Genomic DNA, 19,732 nt, shown 5'->3' with positions numbered 1-19,732 from the left:
AGCTGATCCTCTTAACTGCTGAGCTACCTCTCCAGCTGCACACCTTTAATCCCAGCACTTGGGAGGCAGAGGCAGGAAGATTTCTGAGTTCGGAGGCCAGCCTGGTCTACAGAGTGAGTTCCAGGACAGCCAGGGCTACACAGAGAAACCTCGTCTCGAAAAACCAAAAAGAAAAAAAAAAGAATTTTTCTTCATTTTTAATCGTGTGTGTCGTGTGTGTGTGTGTGTGTGTGTGTATGTGTGTGTGTGTGTAGTTATTGAGTTTGTGCAGTGCTGGAAAAGGCCAGAAGAGGGCACTGGATCTCCTGGAGCTGGAGGAGTTAATAGGCCGGTTGGGAGTCTCCAGATGTGGGTGGTGGAATTGAACTAGGGTCCTCCCCAAGAATGTGAGTGTTCTTACTTTCTTAAGCACTGGGCCATCTCTCCACCTTCCACCCTCCACTTTTTAAATTGCATTTAATTATTTTTTGTGTGTGAATGTACACAGGGACGTAGTACAGCACACATGTGGAAGACAATTTGCAGTTGGCTCTTTCTGCCACCCACGTGGGCCCGGGGTTTAAACTCAATTGCATGCCACCACACCTGGCTTTCTACATGGATGCTGAGAATCCAAACTCAGGCCTCCATGCTGAGGTGGCAAGCACTTTATCAACTAAGTCATCTCTCTAGTCCCTGCCTTCAGAAGCCTACTGTAATTCTGCATGTGTAGGTCTGTATGAGGAATAGGGCTGCTGGTAAGGAACGCCGCCACAAGAGCCAGACTTTGCCCGTGGGCCCTCGTTTTCCCCTGCCCACTTCTAGTGAGAGCTACTGTGCTGACCTGAGAGAGAACAGGTTTTTGTTTTTAAATCAATCTGTCTCTAATAAAGCAGGGATGTACACTTAACCACGTGCTGGTGAACATATTCTTCCAGAATATAAAAATTATAAAATCTCCGCTGAGGTTTCAAAACAGAGGAATGATGGTGGACCAAATAACAAGAGGATGGTAATCAGGCCAGCATGCTCAGGGAGAGCAGAGCTGGGAGAGGGGTCTGCTCGGCCTAAGACGGTGCAGGGAGCATGTGGGATGCTCCATAAGAGGAAGATGGAGGGGAAGAGAGAGGGAGCACCAGAGACTAGCTGTAACTGCAGGAGTCCCTAACTTTATTTTCCTGTATTTTTAGTGAGAGAGGCTCTCACTGTACAGCCCTGGATGGTGGGAATTATGTAAACTAGGCTGAGTGTGGGGATTTGCCTGTCTCTGCCTCCCCGGTGCGGTGCTGGCATTAAAGATGTGTACCACCATGGCCAAGAAGATAGGAATGGAACCCACAAGGGATAGATACCTACAGGTGTGCCCCAGGGCACGTGGTTGGCCCTAGAGGAAGCACAGCAGGAAAGCCAGGCTTGTCAAGGACTATCACCTCTTTGGGCTGAGATATCAGTTTAAGCTGGAGCTGTGAGGTCCTGAGCCCCTGCCACCCTTCCCGTTGTCTCCCCACAGGATCATACAGGGAAGCCCAGTTCCTGGTGCCTGTAATTTATTTCTGAAGGTGAGCTGTAGTACATAGGAAAATACACATGGCTTTTGGCCTACTCTTTTTTTTTTTTTTTCCAGAGAAAATAGATTCTATCATTGGCTTTCTCAGCACCATCATCCTGTCCCATGGGGCTGCAGGACGGATGGCCTGTCTCTAGGATCCCGCTTTCAAGGCAACAGCCTGGCCAAGGCCTCTGGGGCTGAAAGCAGGGGGTCAGGGGACAGCAGTCCCTCAGGGGTGAGGGCTGCACATGAGCAACACTCACTGCAAAGCTAAGGCAAAGAACAGAGCTGGCAGAGGCGCCTCCCTCACCTGAAGGACATGGCTTGCTGAGGGTCAAGACACAGACCAGACAGCAGGTAGGGATGGCAGTGGCTCAGCCTGGGGCAGCAGCAGGACTCTGGGTATGCACATGGGTATGGGGGATGGGGGTGGCATGCTGAAGAGGCAGCCTACCAGCAAACAGAGGATCTTCAGCTTGCACATTTCCTCTGCCCCAATATAGTCCCCAGACTGTGGTCCCCAATCCTACATCTGGCCCCTTACCCTGACTCTACTTTAGGTAAGGGGCCCAGCTCAGGTCCCTTCTAATCTTTTATCACCTTGCAATGTCGGTGCAAAACAACCTTAGAGCCCCTGAGTTCTCTGCACCCTCCCAGGGCTGCAGAGAAGGGAGTAAAGAGAAGTGCTAGCTGGGGACCTCTCCCAGGTCCGGGAATTCCTTGTACATCTCTTGGACAATCATGCGATCCATCTGGCACTGGGGTGAGGTCTCTTCCTCAGTGAGGATGCGCCGCAGTGTAGCCTGCAGGTCTGACAGCCGATGCCGGTGCTGCAGGTAGGGTGTGGAGCGGACCACGGCATGCATCAGGGAGAGGTACTCCATGCGCAGCTGTAGGAAGAGCAGGCTGGTTGAGCAATCCCTGGAATAGTACTGCAGCTGCCCCCAGAGGGGGACTGGCCACTACTGTCCACTGGACTACGGGACAACAAAGCAGCTCGCACTGCTAATTAATTTACTCAACACTAAATGGCTCTAAAAGCTGTTGGAGAATGAATGAGACATTCCAGCCACACATCCCAGAATGTGGCTGCCCTGGTCTTGCCAGTCCTTTAGTGCCAGGTCTCCTAGGTACCATGTGTTGACAATCAGAGCCCTGGCTTCTCGACGTCTCTTGCCCCAGAAGATCTTAATTACACCCATGACCAGAAACAGCAATCTGCTCTCATACATCTCATGCAGATCTCTCCTGAGAGTGCCCAACAAGAATGTCCAATTGCCTGCTTGTCATCTCCTACTTATCTCAGTCACTTCAAATCCACACATCTCCCACCAAACTCATCAGCTTCCCCCATCATGCCTAAGATACACTGCTTCCCATGCTCTTTAGGAAGGAAACAGTTTGATCAGTTGATCGAGTGAGGCCTGGAACACATGTGTCCTCTTTGATTCACCTGTTTCCAACCCCCTGATGACCTCTGCTTTCTGTCCTTATAGTACAGAAAGGCTTATCTTCTGCCCTTTGACTCTAAGCAGCCCAAGCAGCTGGTCTTGTGCTGTCTCCTGCTCGAAGCACCTGCCCTTCCCTTCCCCTCCCCCTTTCCCTTCCTCTTCCTTTCCCCTTCCCCTTCCCCTTCCCTCCCCCTGTCCTCACTAGAACAAACAGAATCCACTGTCAGTCTCCTGCCTCATCTGTGCACCTCCTGCAGTGGCCCAGTCTCTTCAACACATGGTCCATTTCTCTATGCTTACTGGAGCCTTGGCCCAGGCCAGGGCATGTAACAGCACCTCCCACCTTACAAGACCCTCCATGATCCATCCCATGGTCTCCTTTTAGGCCTGTCCCTGTTTTTCTGTTTCTCTGTACGTACATTGAATTGGTCACCTTCATTTACTGCTCCCAAGTCTGTCCCCATCTCCACTCTCCCAGCGGAGAAACTTAAAATTCCTCACACTTTCCATTCAGACTTGATTCCCTCCACCACACCAGCAGTGCTTGCCAGTCACCGGCTTCCATGTGGAAATTCAAAGCCTAGTTCTCTACTCCACCCTAGCTCCTAACAGTGTGACTCCTCTCAGCACACACTTGGGTTTGCTCCTGGGTTTCTCCTTAGCTGAGCCTGCTGAGTCACAGCTTAAGCTCCTGCTGATTGCATCCATTTCATTTCCTAGGGGACTACCCTGTCCTAGGTTTTCTGTCATGTCTCCACACATGACTCTACACATCCCTAGTCCCAATTCACTCACTGCCTCCCTGATGCCTTAGCACTTCAATGTCTCCTAAGCATTGTATTTTATTAGTGCTAGGGACTGAAGTCAGAGCCTCAGGTATACAAGGCAAGTGCTCTATCAACAGAGCTCTAGCCCCAGCCCTCGTCCTCAATCTTTTTTTTTTTTTTTTAAATTTGGTTTTTCCAGACAGGGTTTTTCTGTGTAGCCCTGGCTGTCCTAAAACTTGATCTGCAGACCAGGCTGGCCTCAAACTCACAGAGATTCAGCCTCAGCCTCCTGAGCGCTGGAACTAAAGGTGTGTGCCACCACACTGTCTGGCTTGTCCTCGATCTTGACTCATTCAAAACACAACTTTTATCTTTCCCTAAGAAGTTCTTTGGGCCTCTTCCATTAACAATCATCTATCCACCTACCTGCTCAAAACCAATCCAGAAGCAGGCTCTTCTGGGCCTACTTGCAACACACCCCAAGCCTGGCCTACTTCACCACCCACTCCTGCCCTGGGCTTCCTGGCTTCCACTCTGCTCTCATAGGAAGGCAGTGAGTTGCTTCCTCTTCTGAGAAGCAATCCCGACTCTCCTCAGACATCCTGCTCCAATTTGCCACACAGCTGGCTGCCACGTCCTGGTTTCTGAGTAGCCTTCCACACTTACTTGGCTCTGGCGGCAGCAGCCCCGCCCCCTCATCTCCACTCAATGTCACAGTCACCCTTTTTTGTTAAGTTGCTGTTTATCTCCCAGCCTCTCTGCAGCAGCCCCCAGTCACCTTGTCTCCAGGTGACAGGTCTGCAATCTGGCGCACAGTGATGTCAATAAGCGCCATCATGTCTGTGTGGTAGAAGATGGCGGCTGTGGCAGAGCTGCTGAACACATCCTGCAGGAACTTGAGGACAGAGTGTGGTGGCTGGGGCTCATGTTTAAAGATACGTACAGGATCGTCTAGGAGACAAGGGTTTACAGAGTCAAAGGAGGCACGTGACAGAGTCAAGTGTGCACCCGAGTGGCACGTGTGCAGACTTCTAGGCTCTCACCCCCTCTGTTCAGAAGCAAAAGCAACTTCTCAGAGAAGATCTTAACATTGGTGTGCTTGCTTAAGGCAGCCATGATGACATTCTGGTCAGGAGCTGAGGAAAGACGTGGATGGAGACAAGGTAAGAGTGTAGGTACAAAAGCCCGCAAGGCCCCGCTCTGGTCAGTCTCCTTGCAGATGGGTCCCACCCCACCTGTCAGGTGCAGGTTGAGAGCCAGAAGCAGGTTCATGCAGAGGTCTGGCAGTTGCTCTGTGGTGTCCATTGGAAGGCCGTCTTCAACGATGCTTAGTAAGAACTGGGCAAAGGGTGTACCCAGGTGTTCTGAAAGAACAGCATAGGGAAATCTACAGATCCAACTTTTGCTCCCCATACAATCCAGCCTCCCTGGCTTTCTGTGAGCCCTAAGAATACCGTCTTCTAGTCAGTAGGTCTCCAGGCCCTTGAGACATGCACGGTTCCTACCTCTGGGACCTTGCATTCACTGCTTAGGGGTCTGCTTTCTTACCATAGTGTGCGTAAGGCACCGCCTCTCCCATGGAGAAGACCATGGCCAGAACAAGGGCGGAATAACAGAGCTTCTGGTGGTCTGAGGGGGAAAGGAAGGTAGTCAGCAAGGCCAGGGGTCCCCGGCAGATGGTGGGAACAGTCTCCAAGTGGTAAGGAGTGTCCCACCTCTATCTCACCCTGTGTGTCGGCCTGCATGTCCCGTGCCAATTCCACAGGTAGCACAGAAGACACCAGAGTGGAGATGATTGCTGCATCTAGGCTGCACATGGCACCGAAGCACTTGAGGAGCAGCAGCCGTAGTGATGCTCGGTGTTCCTGGCAGAAGAACCTGTGTGCTCAGTGCCCTTACTTCTGCCCACATGCCTCTGTGTCCCTCCCCTGTCTTACACATACCATTTGGTAATAGGCCACCAAGGCTAGGACAGACTCAAAGTCACTCCTTTTGCACATTTTCTTGCAAACTTCAGGATCTGCGTCCGTCTGGAGGGAAGAGAGAGAGTGAGCGTCACCCAGTGTGAGCACGCATGAGCAGAAGAGACCTAAGGGTGAAAGAGTGATGGTACAGGGAAGGCTCATTGCTCCCACACTGCCAGACCCATGAGGGTTCCTACCCCATACCAGGATGTGCAGCAGTTCTTCCAGATAGCAGCGGATGACATCCTCGTCCTCATACAGCGCCCAGCTGCGCTGCTGGGCGTCATCCTTTCTTCTAGCCAGGTCTGCAAAGATCACTTCCAGTCTCTGCTGGTCATGGCAGACCTGCCCTGAGGGTAGGGCTGTGCTCAGGTCCTGGGGGAAGAAGGCAAAGCATGGCTCAGTAAGACCTTTGCACATCACCAGTTCCAGGAAGCCCCCAAGACCTCTGCACATCACCAGCTCCAGGAAGCCCCCAAGACCTCTGCACATCACCAGCTCCAGGAAGCCCCCAAGACCTGGCCCCTCTAAGCTTAACTTTCTTTGAACTGAGGTCCCACAAAATTCACACCGTGTAGGCCAACTCTAGTCCCGACCTCCTGGCACAGGACGCTGCTCAACACTCAGCTGTGGGAATTTCCAACATCCCAACTCTCACCCCAGGACTGGATGAGCAGCTCCCAAGAGGCAGGCATGAACTCTGTCACTCCCTGAATGTGACTCAGGATCCATCCTCATTCCTACTCCACACAATGTAACACTAGGCCTGCTGTACTAGACACGGCTGCTATGCTCTGCACAGGCATACTCAACTGTCCTACTGCCCTCTATTCACTCCAACCAGAAATCACAGGTGGAGCCTCAGGACCACCTCTGGCCCACTCAAACCCCATCACATAGTCAGGACTCACTACCCCGATTCCTTCTCCTGACCAGTGACCTATTTTTTTTTTTTCCACAGACACAGTTTCTCTGGCTGTCCTAGAATTTATATTGTAAACCAAGCTGGCTTCAAACTCAGAGATCTACCTGCCTCTGCCTCCTGAGTGCTGGGATCAAAGGTGTGCAGCACCCAGACCCAACATCAGCGCCCTAACCTTGACAAAGGACCACAGCCATCTTGAAATGCCCACATCACTCACTACCATCCAAGTTGGCACCTAAGCCACTATCAAAGCTCGCCGAGCCTCCATCAAAGCTCGCCGAGCCTCCTTTTCCCTACATTGTCAAGGCTAGCAAGGCACTGGTCTCTCAGCCACACGCTGTCTCTCTCCTTTCCCTGCATCCGGAATCACAAAGACAGAAGCAGCACCAGTGGGAAACCCCTCCAGGTGATGGGAAGCTTCCCCTAGTCCCACCTCCTCCTGGTCTCCCTTATCACGTGCCTTAGGCTCACGGGCTCCCACACTGCCTGTGATCCAGACATGCCATCACCTTCTTCCTTCCTGTAAGCCATGCTCGGTCCTGTCTCTTGGCCTTTACAAAAGCTGAGCCTCTGTCTAGAACATCCTTTCTCCCTTTCTCCTTCATGGGTCAACTCAAATGACTCTAATACCCAGCACAGTAAAAGCCAAGGGCCAGAGCTTGACAGATACCTGTCACACAGCCTGGACATAGGTGTGAGGGCAGGAGCGGGGTGGGACTAGCAGGCTGGCTGAGGGCGGGAAGGCTCCTTGGCCATGCTGCCCACCCTCACCTTGCCCTCTACCAGCGAGAGGAGGACCTGCTCCATGACAGGTGAGCTGGCTGGTACGGAGGCCTGGATGTGACCCACCACGACACCAATGGCTACACGACATAAATCGTGGCTCAGACCCGTGTTTCTCCGCACAAGCTCCATCAGCTCTGCCCCAATGGTCCTAGGCACAACTGCCTCAGCAGCTGGCTTCTCCTCTGCGCTCTCAGGGCTCAGGGCATCCAGAGCTTCCAAGTCATCAGGGGCTGAGTTTGTCTCAGCTGCCACCTCCTCTGTAGGGGGTTCAGGGGATGGTGCCTTGGAGGGAGAGGGCTGGGCCTGGGACACAGTAGTGTGGGCACCTCGGCGAGGTACAGGCGGGGGCGTGGGTGAGCAGCTGGGCCCTAGCTCAGAGGGACTGGAGCCAGAATAGAGTGTGTCCATGGAGGTGCTGCTGGCTGATGAACCACTAGACACAGAACTACCTCCAGAGGGTATGGTTGTGCGGCCACCTGTGAACAAAAAGTAAAAGCTATGCTGGGGCAACCTGTTGGGGAGCCCCATGCTTCTTGGCCTAGAGAACCTGACCCTAGTACAAGACCCAGTTCCTCCGTTGGGCCCTATCTCCTCATCAAGCCTGGAAGCCCCAACTGCCCAAACATAGGAACTCTATATTTACCCCAAGTTCAGAGTTCCCATTTGCCCAACATGGGGAGAGCAACCATTCCAAGTGCAGGGTATTCCCATCCCAATTACCCAAGCCTGGCCCTCTCACCACTCCCTGAGATCACCAGGGCCTCACGGTCTCGGCGCTTCACTGGTGGCGGTGGGGTGGTAGGAGCTGCTCGTCGAGGCTGTGGTGGGACCTGAGAGAGCAGAATGGGGAGGACAGGCTGCCAGCTGCACCTGTGACCCGAGCAGACCTTTTGAATCTCTGGATGAAGTCTTAGTCCCACACACCTTCCAAAAGATACCCTCACCCCATACCTGGTAGAGAGCTCCATCTGTCCCGAGATGCTCAGAACTGGGCAGGCTATGCTGCCGTTCAAACCCAGTTCGACACACCCCATTGGGCTGCCTAGATACAGCAGTGTCCAAATGGTGGTCACTGGTGGATGGGGTCATAACCGAAGCACTGGAAGCTGAGGTGCCCCTTCGAGACAAGGTCTCTTTCCGGTGGTGGATAAGCTTCCTGACAGACAGACAGACAGACTGTGATGGGAAGGCTCCTCCCTACTCCCAAAGTACACACAAACACACATACACACACACACACACATACACATATATACTGTTTTTCGTATATACATTCTAAACTAAATATTTTTTAAAACCTCCTGTGGGATTCTGGGACCTCACAGCACAGGCCCCTCATCCTCCATCTTTCCCATCATCCATTCCACCCTGTGGGACCTCACACTTACCCTAGTATTGCCTCCACAGTGTCTCTGGCCCCACTGAAGGAGCCTCCCCAGCAGCATGCTCAAGGGAGAGCGTTACCCCCACTCCCCAGTTACTCACTGAAGGACTCCACGCTGTTCCAGGCTGTACCCCACCAGCATGCTCAAGGGAGAGCATTACCCCCACTCCCCAGTTACTCACTGAAGGACTCCACGCTGTTCCAGGCTGTACCCCACCAGCATGCTCAAGGGAGAGCGTTACCTCCACTCCCAGTTACTCACTGAAGGACTCCACGCTGTTCCAGGCTGTACTTGCCGCCATCTCGCATGGCTGCGTTGTGCACAGCCTCAATGGCACGGTCAATAGCTTGGAGGACATCTTGCTCCATGCCCTAAAGGTAGGTGGGTAGTTAGACCTGGGTGCCAAGTGGGATCGATCAGCCCAGATCCAGCCCAATCTGGAACTAGCCTAGAATTCTGGACACTAGAAGACAGCCAAAATGGAATACAGAATGAAGTGCTCAAATCGTGTCACTTGGGACTCTGTGACGGAATTTTACATTTAGAGGCTCCCATATACAGGCTCCTGGCAAAGACAATTCTAAAAAACTATAGGTCTAGAGAGACACCACAGGAATCCCAGACTGGGACCGGGAGTGTAAACCTAGCCTATCCTCGGGCTTGGCTCAGAGCCCAGTGTGAGATGCCAAAAGGAAGACTCTCTGGAATCCTTAATCAGTCACTCTGGATGCTGATCCTTCACAAAACCAAGGTCACACTCCAAAACAGCCTTGTCCCCATAGGGACTTTCCCAAGCACTGGGAGGTAAGAAGGGATCAAAATGGCCTCCCTTCCACTCTCCCAAGCTGTCCTACCACTTTTTCAGACCACCTTGGGAAGGCACTCTGCTTATGGTAAAGGAGGGACTTGAGAGACTGGCCTGATTCCTGGCCTATGTTGCTATCCTAAGTAACCCAGGAGTTGGTTGTACTCCACTGTCTGGCATGGAGGGAGATGTGGACTACAGCGGTGGGGCTGGCCAGCTGTGGGACAGGAACTCCAAGCAGGCCTAAGCACACTGTGGGGCACGGTTTCGTTGTTGTTTTGGTTGGCTGGGTGGCTGATCTTTTGAGATGAGAATCTCTGCAGCCCAAGCTGGTCTGAAAGTTGCTATGTTGGCCCAGACTGGCCTGGAACTCATGGAAATCCTCCCAAAGTCTCAAGACTGTAGACTTAAATCATCATGTTTAGTTCCAGCGTGAGTTTAAGAAGAGTCCCTGGATAGGGTCAGATAAATTTAGGGTTCAGCAAAGTCCTTCAGGTAGCAGAAGGTGTGAGGGTACATGGGTGGGGCGGGGAGACACAGCTCCAGTGACAGAAAGTTTTGGAAAAGAAGGGCAAACACCAGGTGGAGTAAAAATGAGACAGAAATTCAGAGTCAGGGGAACTGAGACTAGGGGTATGACAGAAGAAACAGGAAGTGATCAGAGAAAGAAGGGGCCTTTCTTTCCTTCCCAAACCCCCAGTCCCACTGACCCTGGCTAAAGCAGAGGCTCCACAGGCCCTGACAAAGAGGTGGTGCTTCCCCAAAAAGTCTCCAAAGAGACCCCCGGTGCTCCAAAGGCTGAACTGGGTGTGACACAGTTTAGATTTTTCTCACCCCAAACACCTTTAGAGAAGACTGAGGGTCTGTGAGGAGGACCCTAGAACCAAGGGTCCCTTTAGCAAGACCAGATGACATTTCCAAATTTATCACAGTATTTCTGTTCTTAACTGGGCCGGGACAGGATGTTTCCATAGCTAGGGACTAGGGCAGGGCAGGAGTCTGGAACAGCGCAGACTGCCCTGGGTCCCCCTTCCTCCTGCAGTCAGGACAGGCTAGCTGGAGACACTGCAGCAGGATTGCTCTTGAGCAAACAGGAACTGGAGCAGGCTCCACTGGAAGAAGACCAGGCCATGTTCAGAGCGGGGGAAGCCATGGAGGAGGCTCACTTCCTCACAGTGTGGACAGCTCCCATTCCAGGATGGAGCGCCCAGATATCAGAGGAAGGAAACGGGAGAAGTCAGGAGTGGAGGCTTGGGGGAAGTGGAGGCTGACAGACTGTCAGCAGGGGCCAGGAGCCTTGGTTCCTAAAGGATTGGGGAAACTGTCCTTGGGGAGAGCTTGATAAGTGGGCAGGTTCAGGATACAGAGATACTACAGGAATTGGGAATCGCATAAGGGACAGGAATGCCTGTGGCTCTGGGGTCCAAGTGTGTGGGTGGGATGGGGACTAAGAACCTGGAGGGTGGTTGAGGAAACAGGTGGTGTATGAGGTGGCACAATCAGTGGTGGGCACAGTGATCTTTACGGTTAAAGGTGGAGGCTACAAATTGACAGGGAGACGACGGGCATCCTAGGGATTCAGGGAAGGGGAATGAATAAGGGTTTGGAGGTTTAAGGGACTTGGGTAATGAATGGACTGGGAGCCTCTGGATCCAGCTCGAGAATTCTATGCAGATGGAGGCTCTTATTATGGATGAGAGAGAGCCTGAAGTCCCGGTTCCAGAATTAAGCTTTTCCCAGGCCTGCGGTTAGATGTCAAAGGCCTAGTCTCTGGTGGGTGCGGACAGTCCCCAAACCCCCCGGAGGGGTCTCAGTCCTAACGGCTCTTGGGACTTAAGGTCAGATTCTCAAACTCCTTGTCTGGTAGAAGTCCCAAAGGATCTGACTGAGCTTCCTGGATCGGTCCTGCGTGCTGGTGAAGGGGTTCGGTCGAGAGGCCTGGGAGGGAGGCACACACTCACCTGCAGGCGATGCAGGTAGGCAGGCGGCACGTAGCCGGTCTCGCCACTGCGCGCCCGTGCCGCTAACCACCAGTGCGTGCTGCTGCGCTCCAGCACCAGGAAGGTCTCGCCTGCAGCGAACGCCATGGCGTTGGGCTCCGCGGAGCGGAACGCATACAGCGCGCGGTACATGAGGCCGGGCCGGGCCGCGCTGCGCCGGGCCGGAGCTGGTTACACGATGAAGGTTGCGGCGCGGTGCCGGGGAGCCAGGCCCTGAGTGCCGCGCCGCCCCGCCCCGCCCCGTGACACGCCACGCTTGCGCATGCGCGACCGCAGGAACCCCGCCCCCGGAGCGAGTCGACTCCGGCATTGGAGCGCCGCGCCCCCTCGCGGCCCGGGGAGGTTTGACTGGGCGGGATGGTGCCCCTGAGTCTCTCATTCCTTCAGGCCTGACTCCAGTCAGCTGACTTAGGGTCCTAACTCCCCTTCTTCCTGGCCTTCCTCTTCCTTTCCCGGCTCAGGTGCAAGCGCTGCGTTCCTTCCCACCTCCTGAAGAAGGATGCTTATAGCCAGTGTGTCCCCGGGGACTGGATATGGTGCTTTGCTTTGGGGCATCCTGATCAGACATTTGGAAGTTCTTCCTGGGGAGGGGTCTCCTCAGCGCATCTAGGCCTCACGGTGCCTTAGTATAAAGTCCCTCCTCTGTCGCTGAGGTGGGTGGACAAGTGTGGAGGACAAGGGACAAAACCAGGTCGTACTGTCCAAAAATGTATCTTTGTTACTCACCACATATACACTCCCTTCATATCCACTGGCTTCTTTCCTATCCTGAGTCTTGCATCTGTTCTATTTGAACACTCCCTTCTGGACCACGCCCCAACTTGCCAGTGACTACCCTTTTGCCATTTTGTTGTCACAAAGGATTCAAAAGTCTATGACCTGAGGCCATATTTATTCATAACAAATCAATCTGCGTGTATACATGCATCTTCTGTTTTTAAAGGCAGTCTATTACCTAACCCTGTCCTGCCTCAACGTCACAAATGGCACTTCTGGGAAAAGAAGGGGTTAGGGCAGAAGGCTGATAGGGTAGGGATTGAACACATGAGGTTTCGAAAACATGTTTTTAGTCCTGAATGGTGGCACAATCCCAGCATCCAGGAGGCAGAGCTGGAGAAAGCCAAGGTCAAGATCAGCCTTAGCTTCATCCTTGACCTTCAGTTTAATATTCAGCATAGCCGTCCAAACCTTTAAATTCTTGACATCCCTGAGTCCTAGTGAAGAGGGCCTAAAGGATCCTTGCATACTCTCTACTGAGAACATGAATCTAGGGGCACAGGATACACACACCATCAGACGATGTTTTCCAAGGCAAGTTCTCACTGTGTAGTTTTGGTTGTTCTGGAACTATGTAGACCAGGCTGGCCTTAAATCCAATGATCCATCTGCCTTTGCCTCCCAAATGCTGGGACTTAGGCAGGTGGCACCACACCTGGCTCCCTCCCACCCCCCACCCCTCCCGCAAAGACAGGGTCATACTAGCAGCCTGACTGGCCTGAACTAATAGCAATCCAACTGCCTCTGCCTAACTGAGTACTTAAAAGATGAGCCAGAAAGAGTACACATGGTGGGACTCATGGCTCCAGCTGCATATGTAGCAGAGGATGGCCTAGTCGGTTATCAGTGGGAGGAGAGGCCCTTGGTCCTGTGAAGGTTCTATGCCCAAGTGTAAGGGAATGCCAGGGCCAGGAAGCAGGAGAGGGTGGGTTGGTGAGCAGGGGGAGGGAGGAGGGAATAGTGGTTTGTTTTTTTTTTTTTTTTTTTTTTCGGAGGGGAAACCAGGAAAGGGCAGAACATTTGAAATGTAAATAAAGAAAATATCTAATAAAAAAAATGAGCCAGACTACACCTAGACTTCACTAATCTATTTTAGACATGGTGGAGGTAGGCCCAGTGGGATATGGGGAGCTGCCAGAAGGTTCAGGCAAGACAAGACTTGCCTTATATCCAGACTCTGGCTTTTCCCTATCAAATGTTTCTGCCAATTTTTGGCACATGTGCGCACTCACAGAAGTACACACACACACACACACACACACACACACACTCACGCTTACAGAAGCTTTCAGGCACACGGCAGTGGTAGCTCTTTGGGGGTATGATGGCTGTTCTTTGTAAAGGGTGAGAGTGATGTGGTTATGGGACTGCTGAGTAGGAGTGGTAGCAGGTGTTGAAAGCAGGACTGTCCATGGCTTCCAATAGACCAGAGACTTGTGGCTATTTCAGACCCTACCATGGGGTCCAGGATGTCTGAATTACTATGACCAGCCAATTAATTACTTGCTGCCAATTACCTAGGAGAAATAAAAAGCTGGACCCAAGGGTTGGAGGACCTGTTGTCCAACTTCTCCTTAAGCTGCATAGGGCTATGGGGAAAGCTATACCAATTGTACTTTTGTGTAAGGGTGGTAGAGACCAAGCCAGCACAAACCACAGTGACCTGCCTAAGAAGCTAGACTGGGACACTTTAGACAGAGATAAGCCTTTGTAATGAGTGGGTGCCAGGCCTGGGAGACCATAACACAAGGTAAGGCTTCCGTGGGCTGGGAGGGAGTCTGCATGCTCTTAGAAAGAATGACAACATCACCATATACAATAAACAAAAAGATCTGTATTAGAACATTTACACTCAGGGAAGAAAGAGGTATCTGCATCATCAAATGTGGAATGTTGAAGAAATAGTTAAAATAAATAAAAGGCTCTGAGCACATCCAGGGCCGGCTCAGGCTGGGGGTGGGGGGGTTGGGTCAGTCACAGGGGCCACTGTCTATCAGCTCCAGGCTGCAGAGGCCAACACCTAGCCATACTGGCCTGCTTCCCGACAGCACAGCTGTAGGGGGACACAAAGAGTCTCTCACATACTGGACTAGCTAGCGAGCTCACTCCCCACTTTCCTCACTTATCTCTGTGACAATGTCTATCAGGCTTTGCAGCCCAAAGATATAGCCAGCATCCTGGCCCTCATGCACCACACTGTCCTCGCCATACAGCCTGCAGGTGGTGTGTGCAAAGTCGATCATGCGCACATCCACCGAGCTGGCACCAATGGGCTTATAGGCATAGGCACCAGCAGACTCATCAGCCGACTCTTCGGAAAGGTCCTCCAAGTCCTCAGCATCTGAGTCCAGGGTCACTTCTGGCCACTCCTTGCCATCATAAATGACCAGTAGGGAACTTGAATAGAAGCGGTAGGATTCCTGTCGCTCCAACACGGCCTTGAGCTCAGTTAGCTTCTTGAGCACAGGGCCCAGAAGCTCACGGCGCAGGTACCGCCCATTGTGAAAGAACTGGAAAAGTGCCTCCTTGAAGCCCTGCACCGAAAGCTTCCGCCCATGGTACTTGTTCATGAACATGAGCTGCCCAGTGCCCGCCTGGTACACCTGTGAGAAAGACCAGCAAGTCAGGATCAAAGGGCCATTTCAAGGCCTACCCATTGTGTGAATGCAGGTGATGTGACTGGCTACTGAGTTCCTGTAGCTTGAGTACATCAGTCACACAGGAGCCCACCAGGATAGGCCCATCACCTAGATTCAAGTCCCCTATTCTGCAACTAGATCAACAGAGGTGGTTTAACTTTGTATCCTAGTATATGGACACATACTATGGACTCAGCCATCTAGAATAGCCTCAGGGGGCTCAAGTAGGCATACATGCTTTCTTTTTTAACCAGAAAACAACAAATTCAGGTAAGGCCAAATCTAGGGTTTTTTTTTTTTTTTACTTTGTAATTTTTCTTTTTTTTAAAGCTGGAGATCAAATCTAGGGCCTTGTGTATACAAGGCAAGCACTCTAGCATTGAGCTTAACTTCAGCCAGTTGAAATGCTTTGTTTTGGGTTCTGGGTACTAATCCCACAGCCTCGTGCATACTGGGTGCACTCTCTACTGAGATGTATCCCTACTAAGTCTGTCTGCTGTTTTAAATAAAGCATACTGAATATATTAAGAACAAGTGGGGGAGACTGAGTGGGAGAAGTTCCAAGGGGGAATTATCCCAAATTTGAACTTTTATGAGCATTTCAGAATACTCCGTCCGCCACAGTGGATACCCTGGTACTATCTGAGCACACTCACCTGCATGCCACACACTCGAACACCAATGACTGCAGATGTGCTCTGCTGACATTTTCGGATCTGGTTAGCTGCTTTTTCCTCTGAAGCATCATCGCCATGCTGGCGTGTGCCCATCTTGAGGTCCAGGACACAAGGCACCTCATAGCGGGAAGTCAGGTTCTCCAGTAAGATGAATTCTGGGTGGTTAAGGGCAATAGCCCAGGAGGAAGTGTCTGCACATAATAACTCAAAAAGCCTAGGCCTACAGGACACTCTCCATTAGCGGTACTGTCTCCCATGGAGGGAGCTCAGGGCAGAAGAGAGGTCTGAGGCACCCCTACTTGGTTTGTCAGGAGATGAGGGTAAATACAACAGCCAGTGTATGGGCTCAACACAGGCCGAGGGCCCCCAGCCAGGGATACACATGCTGTTTTCCTGAACTCAGCTTTGTAAAAGATTACAGTCTAACAGCACACTGTCTTCAATTATAAACGTTAACAGCAAATAAGATGGATATGTCCTGTAGCCTGAAATAAGAATTCTGAATAGTATAAAAATATACTTTAATTGTAAAAATGTCTGCTTACTAGCCAAGTCTAGAAAGAATGAATAGTATAAGATAGTTTGAGGTAGGGTTTGACTGTGCAGCCCTGGCTGGTGTGGAATACACTTTGTAGACCAGACTGGCCTTGAACACGTGGTGCTCCTCATGCTTCTGGGTTCCAGGACTGTATGACCATGCTGAGTGCCTGGAGTGCTCTTACCAGAGAGAATTTTACCATTCTCTATTTATCAGGAACCAGTGCTGCCCAGAACATAAGTCAATAAACCACAGTCCACAGTTGTATAGTTTATAACTAGGAATGGATTTTACATTTCTGGAGTGCAGAGGTTGGAACCAGGGCCTTGTACCTGCTAGGTAAGTACTCTACTACTGAGCCATAGCCTGTTTTCCTTTTTTTTTTTTTTTTTTTTTTTTTAAATTATTAAATTGAGACAGGGCCTCACTGTGTAGCTCCAGCTGGCCTGAAACTAACAAATCCACTTGCATCTGTCTCCTTAGTGTTGGGATTAAAAGCACATGCTATCATACCCAATTATTATTATTATTATTATTATTATTATTATTATTATTATATTTAAAATTTTTTAGCAAGTATGGTGGTATACACCTTTAATCTTAGTCTTTAGGAGGCAGAAGCAAGACGATCTAAGTTCAAGGCCAGCCTGATCTACATAGTGATCTCCAGGACATCTAGGACTACATACAGAGACCCAGTCTGAAAAGTCTGAAAAAAACAAGAGAAAGAAAGAGAGACAGAGAAGAGAGGGGGGGGAGGGAGAGAGAGGGAGAGGGAGAGGGAGAGAAAGAGAGGTGGGGGAGGGAAAGGGAGAGAGAGAAAGAGAGAGAGAGAAAGAGAGAGAGAGGAAGGAGGAGGGAGGGAGGGAGGAAAGAAGGAAGGAAAGATTGATTTCTAAAGTCTGTGTACATCTGTGTGTTTGTACTGGTTTGTACATGTCAGTACTAAAAGAGAACAATAGTTCAGATTCTCTGAGCTGGAGTCACAGGTGGTTATGAGCCAGCCACCTAGTTGGATGCTGGGAACTGATCTAGTGGTCTCCAATAGCAGTGTGAACTCTTAAACACAGAGCTATCTTTCCAGCTCAAATTTTACATTTTTAATGCAAAATATATAATACTTCACCAAATGTATCAAAATATACAATACTTTATGACCTACGAACATGATGATCAAGGCTGGAAACTAGCTTGCTTATACACAATCCTGATGACCTGTTTGGATACTCAGAATCCATGTAAAATCTGAATAGAGTTGCTTATGTCTGTAAACCCAGCATGTTTACAATGAGATGTGAGGTGATAGCAGAAAAATGTCCTGGAAGTTTGAGGGCTGTATAGGCTGGAGTAAGGACACAGAGAAGTGCCAAGCAGATACTGCCTCAAGTAAGCTGGAAGGTGAGGGCTGGCTGACATGAGGCTGCTCTCCAGTCTCTACAGGCTACCATGACATCTCCTTACCCCAGTCCCCCCACCCAACTCTCTACAGGCTACCATGACATCTCCTTTCTCCCCCCACCCAAATATCACATCACATCACATCTACAGACTACCACCATGGCATCTGCTTACACACACACACACACACATATCACATCTACAGGCTACCATGGCATCTGCCTACACACACACACACACACACACACACACACACACACACACACACACCCCACATGAAAATATCTTTAAAAGAAAAGGTTTAGTTACAAGTAACTTTCAAGTTTTATTAGAACATAGCTACACTAATTAATTTATATTAATATCTATGGATGTTGCTGTAGTGGTGGTGTTGTGACAAAAGACTGTATGGCTTACAAAACATGAGATATTTACAGGTTAATTCTTTACAGAAAAGACTTATTGATTTCTGCCTTAAAAAGGTTTAAGTCAGCTTCTAGGACAGCAAATAAACATGGTCATCTCCTAGACCATCTTTTTCAAAACAGAAAAAAAGACAACAGCTAAAGACTGCTGAACTTGCCGGGTGGTGGTGGTGCACACCTTTAATCCCAGCACTTGGGAGGCAGAGGCAGGCAGATTTCTGAGTTCGAGGCCAGCCTGGTCTACAGAGTGAGTTCCAGGACAGCCAGGGCTACACAGAGAAACCCTGTCTTGAAAAAGCCAAAAAAACCAAAAAACCAAACCAAACCAAACCAAAACAAACCTGTTGAACTTAGGTTATCAGTAAAGGTAACAGTTGTAGGGCTAGAGATTTCGGTCAGTGAGAGAGAGCTTATCTAGCAGGCACAAGGCTCTGGGTTTGATCCCCAATACCAAAAACAAAGCCTGTACTTAATAAAAAGATATCTAATATGCCTAACTCATGTATTTGAAATAATGCTAAAACATCTCACTGTGAGGACACCTCTGGAGGACTAGGACCCACTCATTCATTATCCCACACATCTAGTAATAAAAGGAAAGCAAACAATCTCTCTCCAACTGTAACTCAAGGTTATTCCTTGTAGAATTCCAGCTAATGACTAACAAAATTAGAAAATCACCTGTTGAAAAAAGTGGATCTAAAACAACTGAAAAACAAAGCTAACACCAAGATTCCTAACGGACAACTTAGGATTCCCAAGAATTCCCAAGGATTCTTGCTTATAGGCCCTGAAGAACTGACTCTGAATCTGATCAAGTCTTTGGATCTAAATAACAACTTACTGTAAAGAGAGGGGAAGATCCTATGTAAAAGACACCCAACAAAAGTACTCAGTAAAACCCAGACTGTGGGAAACTCTACACTGTTTCTAATGTGCACATTCATGCATTAGTATAGACCTTCTCTATCACTTCCAACCTTATAAGGTGAGATAGGCTTTTTCATTGAACCTGGAACTCACTAATTGACTAGACCAGCTGGCTAGTGAGTTCTAGAGTCTTTGTGTCTCTGCCCTTCCTCCATCGACGGTTGCAGACCAGTGCTGTCAGGCTGATTTTTCTGTATTGGGGATTCAAACCCAGGTCTTTGTGCCTTATCTAGGGCTGGAGAGATGGCTCAGCGGTTAAGAGCACTGACTGCTCTTCCAGAGGTCCTGAGTTCAATTCCCAGAAACCACATGGTGGCTCAAAACCATCTGTAATGGGATCTGATGCCCTCTTCTGGTGTGCCTCGAAACAGTACAGCGTACTCATATATATGTATATGTATATGTATATATATATATATATATATATATATATGTATATATATATATATATAAAAATAAAATCTTAAAAAAAAAGAGAGAGAGAGAGAGAGAGAGAGAGAAGCCTTATCTAACCACAGATACATCTTCCTAGTCCTGACCTTTATTTACTTGTCTGGGAAAAATCTCTAAAAATAAAAAAAATGGAAATAATATTTTAAAAGTCTTAAATACTTCAAATCCAATGCTATATTAAGAACTCTACATGGATCTGCCCCTTAAACTAACCAACAATAAAAAGACATTTACTCAGACAAGTAGATAAATTATGAACATGAAACAGGCAGGCAGGCATTCAT

The 19,732-nt window shown here is 49.9% G+C and overlaps 2 protein-coding genes across 7 annotated transcripts in view; both read right to left on the bottom strand.

Moving 5' to 3' along the window:
• Positions 1-1,509: 1,509 nt before the first annotated feature.
• On the bottom strand, positions 1,510-12,406 carry Nckipsd (NCK interacting protein with SH3 domain). Of its 4 annotated transcripts, XM_031344872.1 has the most exons (14): positions 12,338-12,390; positions 11,573-11,682; positions 9,068-9,177; positions 8,373-8,577; positions 8,161-8,251; positions 7,407-7,897; positions 5,915-6,085; positions 5,690-5,776; positions 5,473-5,611; positions 5,295-5,375; positions 4,982-5,110; positions 4,790-4,882; positions 4,525-4,697; positions 1,510-2,418 (listed from the first exon to the last, which is right to left on the bottom strand). In XM_031344872.1, the coding sequence occupies exons 3-14, from the start codon at positions 9,172-9,174 to the stop codon at positions 2,215-2,217; spliced, it is 1,971 nt and encodes a 656-aa protein (XP_031200732.1). In that variant the 5' UTR covers positions 9,175-9,177; positions 11,573-11,682; positions 12,338-12,390; the 3' UTR covers positions 1,510-2,214. The 4 variants fall into 4 exon arrangements, with proteins under 4 accessions (XP_031200732.1, XP_031200733.1, XP_031200731.1 ...); XM_031344873.1 differs by lacking the exon at positions 11,573-11,682 and having other exon boundaries at positions 12,338-12,406; XM_031344871.1 differs by lacking the exon at positions 12,338-12,390 and having other exon boundaries at positions 11,573-12,105.
• A 1,796-nt stretch (positions 12,407-14,202) lies between these two features.
• Ip6k2 (inositol hexakisphosphate kinase 2) overlaps positions 14,203-19,732 on the bottom strand; it is a 41,471-nt gene continuing 35,941 nt past the window's right edge. For all 3 annotated transcript variants that reach the window (XM_031343427.1, XM_031343426.1, XM_031343428.1), the window contains 2 exons: positions 15,684-15,859; positions 14,203-14,991 (listed from right to left, as the gene is read on the bottom strand). In XM_031343427.1, the coding sequence (XP_031199287.1) occupies positions 14,491-14,991; positions 15,684-15,859 (677 nt within the window). In that variant the 3' untranslated portion in view covers positions 14,203-14,490. The remainder of the gene's footprint in view (positions 14,992-15,683; positions 15,860-19,732) is intronic.

This window comes from Mastomys coucha, unplaced genomic scaffold (assembly GCF_008632895.1).
Source record: "Mastomys coucha isolate ucsf_1 unplaced genomic scaffold, UCSF_Mcou_1 pScaffold23, whole genome shotgun sequence".
Classification (NCBI taxonomy): domain Eukaryota; kingdom Metazoa; phylum Chordata; class Mammalia; order Rodentia; family Muridae; genus Mastomys; species Mastomys coucha.
Note: the sequence above shows the minus strand (reverse complement) of the source record. Positions and strands in the feature narration are given on the sequence as shown.